General features: G+C 37.4%; 1 protein-coding gene across 1 annotated transcript in view; it reads right to left on the bottom strand.

Annotated features, from left to right (window-relative positions):
- Positions 1 to 11,305, bottom strand: part of CUNH1orf141 (chromosome unknown C1orf141 homolog) — a 38,210-nt gene extending 26,905 nt beyond the window's left edge. The window contains exons 1-2 of the mRNA XM_035020150.1: positions 11,231 to 11,305; positions 7,560 to 7,717 (exon numbers count right to left, since the gene is read on the bottom strand). Coding sequence (XP_034876041.1) covers positions 7,560 to 7,717; positions 11,231 to 11,305 — 233 coding nt within the window. The remainder of the gene's footprint in view (positions 1 to 7,559; positions 7,718 to 11,230) is intronic.
- Positions 11,306 to 12,802: the final 1,497 nt, after the last annotated feature.

Genomic DNA, 12,802 nt, shown 5'->3' with positions numbered 1-12,802 from the left:
CCTCTGACACAACTTCAAGATGGTAGTTTTGTAAAAGATTGTTATTTGGCTATTTCTCAAAATTTTCTAGTTATTTATTTATGTTTTCATTTTCTTGTTGAGACTATTTCCCCATTTATACTTTCCCAGATTATTCATTATTACACCTGTGTTTCAAAGCAAAGTACTCATTATAATTATTTTAATTTCTTCTATATTCATAGTTGTAGCTCCTTCCTCATTACTAATATTGTGCCTTTATTTTGCCTATTTTTTCTCTTCAATTTCTCAAATTATGGTCATTTTAACATTCTTTTGGGAGGTGTTAGACATGCCAATTTTGTAAAATACTTTTAAAGGTCCCGTATGCTTATGAGAGGGTCAAAACTTGGTGGAAGTACTAGGAAATGATGGGGGTTTTATTTTTATTCTTTTTGTCTTTCAATTAATGCACACTTAACATGATTTATAAGAAATAAATTGAACCAAATGCTAGATATTTGGTTTATAAGATTAATTATACACAAACTCTGTCCTCAAGTGATCATGATTTTCTTTTCTAGTTTACAATGTCTCTTGTCATATTGTTTTACTTCTTTTAAAAAACTTTATTATAGGGATTAATTTTGTGAATTTAGTTGAGGAATAACCTAAATTATAGATCCTGCTACCTAGAAACAGATAGGCTTATAGGGTAGAAAAATGGGTATATACAGAGTTCTTCTAAGCCTGCAGGGACCTGGATAAGGGTGTTCTTTTACTCACTGAATAATGAGTCCAAAGTATGTTTACCACTCAGTTTGCAAAAGAAGAGCGGGGAAGGGTGTCACAGTTTGTCATTCTACCTCCAAGCTTCTTTCCTCAAAATAGGTGGGAAGAACTGTGAAAGGTCTGAGATTTGACCCTACTTACAAGCTAACAAGTTAACCTATTACAGTTTCATCTATGCTTGTGAAGAAGTAGACTCCTGGGTCAGGGACAAAAGCCTAATTATTGCTCACAGTGATAGGAATAGCATTTTCTGCACCAGTTCTTTGAGCCCCAGTTCCACAGGGCAACAAGCAGAGGGCCAGATGATTCCTGCACACACAGTGGGTAACCTGAGCTTATGGAACCCAAATCTTTTATAATGGAAGGCAGCTATGCTCACCACTATACCACTAACGCGAAATCTTTTATAATGGACAGTAACATGTCTGCTCTTGCTCAGAGAAAATCACTATCTCTTTTTTTTTTATTTAAAGATTTTTATGTATTTATTTGAGAGAGAGAATGAGAGAGAGAGAGAGCATGAAAGCGGGAGAGGGTCAGAGGGAGGAGCAGACTCCCCGCCGAGCAGGGAGCCTAATGTGGGGCTCGATCCCGGGACTCCAGGATCATGACCTGAGCCGAAGGCAGTTGCTTAACCAACTGAGCCACCCAGGCACCCCAAAAGCACTATCTCTTTCAAGGCTCTTTGTTATACAAAAATCCTTGAGATAGGAACAAAGGCATCCAGTGCCTCTGCTCACAAGATGTACAGAAATACAAGAGATCCATGGAGAATTTTTTCCAACAGCAGAGAAGGAATGGGAGGCTAAGAACCTAGGAATAAAAATTGATTTCCTAGCACTAGGTTCTCACACAATATGAAGAATGAAGCCTGGATTATAAATTTGGTGGGTTAATTCACTAGCATAAAATCATAAGTCGGTTTTCTGTAAATTGTATTGGTTTTGAGCTGCTTATATATATTTTTAATTCATCCCTTTCTCCCTCCCCCTTTTTTGGTCTTATATTTAGGAAAATTCCCTGTGAAATTATATCCTGTTGTAGTTGAGTTAAGGGAATATAGGTAAGGGCCTTGATTTTGTACTGCATGGGCTAGAGTTAAAGGAACGTTGCTGCACATCCATGGAATGAATGTGAAATGGCAATGGCACATAAAAGGAAGAAACCCAAGAGAAGGGCACAGCTCAGATGGAAGCATGGGGGTTGCTCTAAAAGCTCCTCTTCCCAACTGGAAATCTCTTATGGATAACTTCCCTGATAATGCTTTGGAATGTTTTCTTGTTTTTACAGAACAGCCACTGTGAGTTGGAAGTCCAGAGCTTTCATTCTGATGCCGTGGGATAATTCCAAATACATTTTTGTGTCATAAAGACTTCCAATTTGGATCTTTATTTTAATTATATTACATTTTAATTTGGATAAAATAGTTCTCCAGGTAAATTCCTCAGAGAGAATACATAGGCAGATTACCTTCTACAGTTTTTCATACCCTAAAATTTGTCTCTCTTTTGTTCTCATAAATAAATGACAGTTGAAAAAAATAAAAAATTTTTTTTAAATGATAATTCATCCAAGTAGAGGATTCTTGGATTGCCATTCTATTCAAAAGTTGAAAATGGGGTGCCTGGGTGGCTCAGTTGGTTAAGCGACTGCCTTCGGCTCAGGTCATGATCCTGGAGTCCCTGGATGGAGTCCTGCATCGGGCTCCCTGCTTGGCAGGGAGCCTGCTTCTCCCTCTGACCCTCCCCCCTCTCATGTGCTCTCTGTCTCTCTCATTCTCTCTGTCTCAAATAAATAAATAAAATCTTTAAAAAAAAAAAGTTGAAAATGGTTTATTATTTTCTAGCCTCAGAGATGCAGATGAGACGTATGAAACTCATTTGCTTTCCTTTCCTTTGTAATTAACCAATTTTTTTCTACCTTTGGAATTAAATAAATAATCAAATAATTTTACTGTAAGTCTAGCACTTGGTAACCCTTTTGATCTGAAAATTCAAGTATGTCTTCAAAAAAGGGGCATTCTTTCCCTAATATTTCTTTATTTCCTTACCATGTTTCTTAGTTTCCTGATTTATGTATTAAGGATATATTTACAGGTCAAATATCCTGATTGTGCCTCTATTTGACCTTCTAGATTAGCAATCCAGTTTTCATCTGTATTCTATTTCTATCCTACTCAATTTTTTATTTAGAAATATATATATATATTTAAGATTTATTTATTTGAGAGAGAGAGAACAGAGGGAGGGGCAGAGGGAGAGGAAGAGAGAATCCTCATCAGACTGTGCTGAGTACAGAGCCTGACACAGAGCTCGATCTCACGACCATGAGATCACCACCTGAGCCCAAACCAAGGGTTGGACGTTTAACTGACTGCGCCACCTAGGAGCCCCAGAAATATTTTTTAAATCTCTTTTTACTTTAGAAATATTTTTAAATCCCTTCACTTATTTTTAAATCCCTGATTATGTGTCCTTAAGATACATATTTTCGGGGCGCCTGGGTGGCTCAGTCATTACGTGCCTTCAGCTCAGGTCATGGTCCCAGGGTCCTAGGATCGAGCCCTGCATCGGGCTCCCTGCTCCGCGGGAGGCCTGCTTCTCCCTCTCCCACTCCCCCTGCTTGTGTTCCCTCTCTCGCTGTGTCTCTCTGTCACATAAATAAATAAAATCTTTAAAAAAAAAAAGATACATATTTTCTTAAGTTCTCTTCTGTTTCTTCCATAATCTGCCTTATTAGGAGTCACCTGTTCTGATTGTTTTTGTCTCCCTCCTTCATATGAGTGACCTGTGATTTCTCTTTGGCCTCTCATTTCAGTGAATGTAGGTTCCTCAGCACCTATAAAAGTCAGGCTATTTGAAACTCAGGTAATATCAGTCAGGGAGAAATAAGATTCTTTTGCCATGTATTAGCCACAAACAAGCTGTTATAAGAGGGTGACTGAGGGAGGGACAAATGAAGAGGCTTCTAGAAATGTTTCTCAAATTTCTAGCTGTATATTAGAATCATCTAGGGTGCTTTGATGCCCAGACTTTTCCCCAATAGTTAAATCATGATCTCTAGGCAGGGCTCAGCATATTTTCCAAAAGCTCTCAAGTGGGCAGTCACTGTTGAGAAGCCCTGCTCTAGAACATGAGGTTTCTCCGGGTATGAGCAGTAAGTAGGAGTCCTCTTCCAGCTACAGAGAAGAGGAATGTTCAGCGCAGTAGTGAAGCTCTCCCCACAGAGAGCTAGAGTTGAGGCTGTTACCTTCCCAGAATCCTCATGGGGCCTTGAAAGAGCCTGTGCCCACATAACTGAGAAATGGTGTGGGCAGTAGCAAGCGAGGCATGAATCTCTTTTTCCACTCACACAAAAGTTTCTCTCTTCTCTATCCTTACAGTTCCCACCCCACCCCAGCCTACTTACCTGTAAGTCCTACTTTACCTAAGATTCTAGAAATAATTGCCATATGTAAACATGACTTGTGTATCTCATTAGTATCTTATTTTTAATGATTGGAATATATGATTGTATATTTCAAAAATACAGCTTATATTTGTATTAGCTGGGTTTTGTTTTTGTTTTTTTTGAGTGCCTACTGTATGTTGGAGAATTTTAAACTCTTCACATATTTTAGTCCATTTAACTCACACAACAACCCAATGGACTACATACTATTAATATCCACAGGATAATGATGAGGAGACGAGGAGACTGAGGCACAAAGAGAGACTGAGGCACAAAGAGGTTATATAACTTGTCCAAAGTCACAACTAGTAGGAAGTAAAGCTAAGTACAAACCTGGCAACTGGCCTATAAACATCATTCTCTTCATCTCTATTCCAGGCTAATGTCACACAAAATATTAAACTAAAGGAACAAGGAATTTGGCCAGTTAAATTTCACTATAGGCTGCAAGTGAATGCTCTATTCATGTTTAATTATCTTTTTTACATGCAAGTTTATCCTATTGTCATAAAACTATTCCTAAAAGGAATATTCTTTTGACAGGTCTCAGTGTAGATTTATTTTTAGGAAAATAATTCTTCTAATGAGAAGCCCCTATTAATCTGTTAATCTAAAGAAAAAATATTCTTTTTTTGTTGTAACCTCAGTAATCTTGTAATTTTCGGTGACAACTTAAATACTTTTAATCTGTCTCTTCGCCCCTAACTTGTTTTCTATTTCTTACCACTTTATAAGTGGTAAAATTGCCATTTTCAGCTGATAATCCAGTACTAAATGCTTAGGTAATAGAGAAATCACTTTGTCTCTCCTTTAAAAATTCTTTACCCAGGTAATTTTTTAGTTTTATTTAATTTAAAAAATTTTTTTAATTTAAATTCAATAAATTCACATATAACACATTATTTGTTTCAGGGGTACAGGTCCAGCTAATTTTTTTTTTAAGATTTTGTTTATTTATTTGACAGAGAGAGAGAGAGAACAAGTAGGCAGAGAGAACAAGAGGCAGAGAACAAGAGGGAGAGGGAGAAGCAGGCTCCTCGCTGAGCAGGGAGCCTGATGTGGGGCTCGATCCCAGGACCCTGGGATCATGACCTGAGCCGAAGGCAGCAGCTTAACCGACTGAGCCACCCAGGTGCCCCTCCAGCTAATTTTTTAAAGGGATTTTTGCTAAAATGAGTATGACTCTTTTGTAAAACATCCAATTATGAAAAGTTGTAGAGAAGAGTAGGTTTGGTGTTTACTGAGAAATCTTAGAGAATTTTTATACAGATTAATCAAGAGATATTTTTAATATTTTATCAATTCCCATTTATCCAAGAAAAATACAGAAATCCTGAACTAATAATAACATGGAAAACATGTCTCTGGGAGTAAGTGAGAAAGAAGCCCTAAGAATTTGAATGGTTCTCAATCTCAGCTTTATGTAAGAATCATCTGGGGAATCTTGAGAATAGTAATGCCTGGGCTTCACTCCAAACTAATTAAAGTAGAATCCAATTATTTTAAAGCTCCCCAGGTAATACTAATGTGCAGATGGGTTGAAAACTACTACTCTGAAAGCAAAGCTCAGCTACAAATAAACCTGGACAGATTTCACCAATTAGGTGACCACAGCGCCAGATTGAGAGTTGCTATGATATTCATCAAACCATGGAAAAAAATGGAACGAACAGATGTTGGTGCTGGGCAGCAAGATTAGAGAAGCACATAAGCTTATGTGAGCTTATTTGAGCAGAGACTCAAAGGATGGTCCCTGGACCAGCAACACCAGCATTACCTGGAGACTTACTAGACATGCAAATGATCACGCCCCAGCCAGACCTACTGAATCAAAAACTCTGCAGGTGCAGCCCAGCAATCTGTGTTTTAAGGAGCCCTCCATGTTTGAGACCCACTGGGCTAGAGCAGTGCATCTCTATCATTAGTGTTCACAGGAATCACCTAGGGGATCTTGTTAATTGCAGCTTCTGTCTGGGAGAGGGTCAGACATTCTGCATTTCCAACAAGTTCTGGGGTGATAGGGTGCTGCTAGATGGAAGACCACCCTTTGAATAGCAAAGGGGCTAAAGGTCAAAAATGAAAGAAGCCTGCAGTGACCAGAAAGTCACTGGTCCAGGTGGGAGCAGTTATGACATAAAGTTTAGGCTAAGCTGAGAACTGTGTGAATTAGATCTGACATCTTGGCTCACTGTAGGAGCTAGGTTTGCAAGCACTGGTGGAGACTGGTATCCTAAATTATAATTACCATAACTTATAAGACCAGGAACTGCATCTCAAGATATGGAGGAACTGAATCTATCCAATATAACCAATGAAACCAGGCTATCATTGTTGATATGAGAAACTTTCAGCCTCATGCTCTGTTATTTAAGCAATCATTTTGTTATAGCTGAAGAAGATTCACTGCAAGAATGGGTTGCTTCCTGGAAGAAGAATGCCCCCTTCCTGAATACCCCACAGACATCTAAAACTTAATACATCCAAAATAAAACTCAGCTCTTCTCACTCTAATCCTCTAATCCACCCCAATCTGCTTTGCATCATATGTTCTCCTAAGTACAAAGTGTCATAATGCAGCTAGTTACCGAGCCTGGAAGATGCAAGTCATTCTATGTTCAGAACAGGGTGGTGGTGATACTGAGCACAGGTTCTGAAATCGGACTGCTAGAATTTAAATCCAGCTTGGACCACATATCTGTGTGACCTTGGGCAAGTTATTTAACCTCACTGAGATGGGCTTTTCATCTGTAAAACTGCACTGAACGCACTGAATGGTCACACAGAAAAAATGAGGTAAGAATCTCATTCTTAAGTCCCCCCTCCCACCACCACCAATGTACGACTGAAATTCTATTAATTCTACATCTTATTATTTCTTTTGTCTGGATTCTCCTCTACATTTCTGATGCCTAGAAAAATTATATAGCATAATGCACATACAGAATGCCAGTGAAAAACCAAGCATGACATATTCAGGCTACCCTTTGTAAGTACACAGAGAAACTGACTTACTTGATTTCTAGATGGACTTCTTTTGGAGTCTATTGGTCTAAAGTTTGAAATAAATCCTGACATTAATTTGAGGCAATGTAATAGAATTCAAGACAAGTCTTTCTTTAAAAATTCATAATTGTAATTAGTACCTAATTACCATCTGTAATAGTAAGATATTTTAATAAATATTTTATAAACGATGAATATTCAGAATGCTGATCAAGTATGTTGTAACTCATAAGCACTATGAAACATACCTGTGTTTGACAAAGCTTACATTTAATACAGATTACATAATCTAAGAAAAATCTACAGTAATGCTTTAAAACTCCAAACTGAAAGTCTGAGGTAGTTAGGATGGTTACCTTTTTGCTTTTTTAATTCTGTATGAATTATCTTCTGTGATCCTGGGTACTTTCTTAGATATGGATGGAACAATGGCCTCTTCAAATTCTAAGTGAAAGTCAAACGTCAGGGGTGTAACCGAAGTATTTTTCTTTCCTTGACTCTGAAGGCTGTTTTTCTGCAGGAAAGCCAAAGTACAACATTGTGAAAAAATGAGCACTTTTCATATAGGGAAAATCCTGTGTGGAAAGGAATGAAATTAGTCTCACTTTATGCACACACACAGAATTTATGTGCTAGTCAATAATGGAGAAATATTACAGATTGAAAACTAGGGGCCTTGTGTACCAACATTTTTTAGGCTGTTGCTGTGTGTCCTGAGCTGCTCTTTTCCCATTCATGAAATGAAGGAAATTTGGACTAGATGATCATGAAGGCTCCCTCGTAATTCTAAAATTTAGAATTGAAGAACGACCTATAAATTAAGCAAAGACAATCCTCATACATAGAGTTATTGGAAGGAGAGCAACACGGTCTCCAACCTGCTGCTCTCACTGTCCCCAGGAACATGGTGAATCACTCCAACATTGGTCTAGTTGCATGAGCCAGAAATAGAGTTAAGAAAGCAATCAAAAGACTTTGTTCAAATATTTATAGAGATGGCCAAAGAAAGAAAAGGATATAGCTTAACGAGTTAGTTAAGGAGCCAAAAATCTTTTCTAAAAAAATCTTTCAGCACTGCACAAAGGAATAAAGTGATGAAAAATGTGAAAGCAAGTCAAAGGATAAGAACTTCTGTTTCTGCCAATGAAGGATTAAGCACTACAGGAATTGCCCACCTGCTGTAAATAACTAGAAAACCGGACAAAACATAGGAAAACAACTGTAATCAGGCATTAGAAAGTAGGCGGGGGTGGGGTGGTGTGGGGGAACCATAATCCCCAGGAAAAGGGAAACAAATGAGGTAAATCCCACAATAGCTCAGCCTACTTATTGGAGGCAGTTTCCACACTGAGATGCAAGGGAGGGGGACTCACTTCAAACCCTGGGCCTTAACCTTGTTGACTTTAAGAGACAGAAATTGCACCAACAATTACATTCTTGGGCATTCACCCCAGAGAAATGAAAACTTATGTTCACACAAAAACCTGTACACAAATATTCAGAGCAGCTCTCTTTAATCTTTTTTTTTAAGCAGCTTTATTTTTAAAAGCAAAATACTGAAAACAACCCAAATATCCTTCAATGGGGAAGTGGTTGAAACTCTGTACATCCATATAATGGCATACCACTCAGCAATAAAATTTATATATTATTTATAATAATAAAGCTATTGATTCATGCAAAAACTTAGATGAGCCTCAAGGGCATTATGGCTTGTTCACAAGCAGGGGTAGTGGGAGAGGGAGAAGCAGGCTCCCTATTGAGCAGGGAGCCCTATGTGGGGCTCGATCCCAGGACCCAGGGATCATGACCTGAGCCAAAGGCAGATGCTTAACCAACGGGACCATTCAGGCGCCCCTCTTTAAGTATAATTTTTATATATATCTATATGTTGCTTATTTCCAAAAGTATGTTTTAATTTTATACTTTAAAAAATAAGAAAGTTTTGGGCGCCTGGGTGGCTCAGATGGTTAAGCGTCTGCCTTCGGCTCAGGTCATGATCTCAGGGTCCTGGGATCAAGTCCCGCATCAGGCTCCCTGCTCCTTGGGAGCCTGCTTCTCCCTCTGCCTTTCTCTCTCGCTCTCTCATGAATAAAAAAAAAAAAAAAAAAAACTTAAAAAAAAATAAGAAAGTTTTAAATTTTGATTATATATACTTTCAAAAGAATTTCCAGAGAATTCTCTCTCAGTAACACATAAAGTAGGCATAGTAACACAAAATCAGAAAATACATTGAAATGCTTTGCACAAAGGAAACTCAGTAAAAGGTAAGAATTATTATGACTAATCACGTATAAAAGGGAATTCCAGGACAAATTAAATAGATTTAGCTCTGATTATATTTTCTAAAATACATTTCATTTTAAACAAAAAATTAAAATGGAATGAACTTGGGGTACTTAAGTCCAATATGGTTGCTTTAGTAAGTTACTCCTGGTTTGCTATTTCAAAATTTGGGTAACGATAACAGAATGAATTTACTGTTTTTTCCAATATTTCCCTACTTTATTTTCTGAATAAAAGGAGACAATTATGGGCAAAAAAGAAAATCAAGTTATTATTCAAGCATCAGAATTTTCATTTTCAGGTTCACAAATATGTTCAGTCACTTTAGAGCTCCTCTCTGTGCTATTTTCCTTGATTTCTTGGACTCTATGCTCTTTATGCCTCATTTACCCACATTGTTATATTATTTTGCAAGTTTTTGTGTAACCAAATTAAATTGCTCATATGTGCTAAGAATCTGGTTTTTTTCCTTAAAGATTTTATTTATTTGTCAGAGAGAGAGAGAGAGAGCACAAGCAGGAGGAAGGGCAGGCAGAGGGAGAAGCAGGCTCTCCAATGAGCAAGGAGCCCCATGCGGGACTCCATCCCAGAACCCTGGGATTATGACCTGAGCTGAAGGCAGACGCCCAACCGACTGTTCCCCCTCTTGCTGTGTCTCTCTCTGTCAAATAAATAAATAAAATCTTAAAAAAAAAAACCCATATTCTTTTTTTTAAGATTTATTTATTTATTTGGGAGAGAGAGAGAGAGAGAGAGCGCGCGCACATAAGGGGGGAGGGGCAGGGGCAGAGGCAGAGGGAGAGGGGAAGCCGACTCCCACTGAGCAGGAAGCCAGATGCAGGGCTCCATCCATGACTGGGGGGTCATGACCTGAGCTGAAACCAAGAGTCTGACGCTCCATCAACTGAGCTACCCAGGCTCCCCAAAAACTATATTCTTTATTAATATTTTATATTGAATTTTATAAAAGTCTCACCTTTTTTACTTTAATTTTTATGACCTTTATTTTTAATTTGGGTAACTATACCAAATATTTTCTTCCTTTTAATAAAACAATTAAATAAATTTTTATATGTTTAAAATATTAGAACTACGGTAGTCACATTTACTATTTGACTGCCTATTTGATTTTTTTATCTTAATCACTTTAGATACATATAACCTAATGTAATATGGCAGCTATCCAATAGCCAAAATATGGAAAGAGCCCAAATGTCCATCAACTGATGAATGGATACTTTAAGAAACAAAACAGATGAACGTAGGGGAAGGGAAGGAAAAAAAAAATTAGAGGAAAACAGGGAGGCAAACCATAAGAGACTCTTAACTTTAGGGAACAAACTGAGGGGTGCTGGAGGGGAGGTGGTTGGGGGGATGGCGTAACTGGGTGATGGACATCAAAGAGGGCACTTGTAATGAGCATTGGGTGTTATATGCAACTGATGAATCACTGAACTGTACCCTGAAACTAATGATACACTATATGTTAACTAACCTGAATTTAAATAAAATCTTGAAAGAAAAAAATAATGGCAGCTATCCAGAAATTACCTTGTATATCTAATTAATTCTTTATAGTATACGCTTACATGGACTACTTTTTGAACTAATATTATTTGCTTTTTACAAATCAGTTTATATTTCCATATTAATGCATCATTAACTAAAAAGTAAAAATCATTCACATTTGAAATGATTAAATTTTAATGATTAAATTTAATTTTAGCTTTCATTTACAAACCTTCGCTCTTCTGGCCAAGAGTATCTTTGCCTGTTCATCCAGAATATCGAACTTCTCTAAGACTTTTTCTGCCATTTTCAGTCAGTAAACTCCTATTTAAAAAGGAGAAAAGAGAAGAAATCTCCAAAACAATTAAAATTTAAACATATAATTTGATTATTTAGGCATAAGAGACCCACATTTACATTACTGTTTGGGGTACAAAAGAGAACTGTATAGATCATGGAATCAATCATGGGATTATTAGAGGTATCCAAGTTTTTTTTAGATAGAAGGTCACATGATCAGAATTCCCAGATGTGTGTGGACCTTAGGAATGTTTAAATGTATGATGTGACTCATACTTGAAGAAAGGGCATATGGCTTGATTCATACCTATTTTCTTTTTGTTGTGATATAATTTTAATGAAAGTAAATGTGAAGAGTTCACATTTGTATAATTAATTGCATTCAAATTAAATTGATCAATGATCCTAGACTGTTAATACAGCACTTAGAAAGCGGCCAAGCTGGTTGAGTCCTATTGCCCTAATAACTCAAATTCTCTAGTCAATTAATATTGCTGAAAATTACATCTGAGGTCAGGCAGTCCATATTAGGCTTGGGAGCCTGAATGTTAGACATCAGGACATAAAGCACCTTTTCAATGCACTACAAGTAGCTAGGAGCAGAGTAGAGGCAAATATCAGAATATTAACCCCAAGGTCCCTCTAGATTTTTGCTCAGTGAATTGAATGTGCTCCAGTGGCATTTAAATGTAAACATGGTATGGTTCACAGAAAGTATTGAATTCATCAATATTTCCAAGGAACATCAATGTCAACACAAAGGTTCTTTCTAGCTCAAAAATATCTATGCTATTTCTCTCATATTGTATATTATTCAATCAGGATCTCCCAAAACAATAATGCATGAAAAGACAAGGATTAAGGATTCTATGCCAGAAGCTCACATTATTTAATACTTGGTTTCTTTTAGCAGTCTTTTCTACTCTTGGACTCTTCTGGGCCATGTGGCTGCAGGCAGATTGTTTGCCTTGTTACAAACCATATAACCTGAAGTTGCAGACTGGAGAGGGGATATGTAGGCAAGGGTGTTAGCACAATTATGAATACCTCAGACTTTCTGGGTCTCCTATTGAAGAGTACAGGACAGATTTTAGAAGAGAATATAGATTATCTAGACACTGTGTGTTGTCTTTTCTAAGCCAGGAACCAGTCCTCTCATACATACTAAAAACAACTAAAGGAATTTTAGTTTCTGTTTTTTTCCTTAAGCATAATATGAGTTCAGGGGGGTGGAGAAGACTCCCATATTTCTCACCAAAATTTCTTTAATTGGGGACAAAGATTTCATTTTCTCAATAAGGGATAGAAAGGCAAATAACTGTAAAAACCAGAATATTGAAGTGAATGGGTTTCCCAGTTTGAGGAAGGGATAAATTACACAAGGGACAACTGAGGCACAAAGCTTACTTGTGAGAGGGAACAGAAAGCAGGTCTTTTTAAAGGATAAGATGTCCTGCACCTCTCATTTGTCACACATCTTCAACATCACATCAGACATTTTAGG

This window comes from Mirounga leonina, unplaced genomic scaffold (genome assembly GCF_011800145.1).
Source record: "Mirounga leonina isolate KUSES-001 unplaced genomic scaffold, KU_Mleo_1.0 Mir_173, whole genome shotgun sequence".
Classification (NCBI taxonomy): Eukaryota; Metazoa; Chordata; class Mammalia; order Carnivora; family Phocidae; genus Mirounga; species Mirounga leonina.
This window is presented reverse-complemented; position numbering and strand designations above follow the sequence as displayed.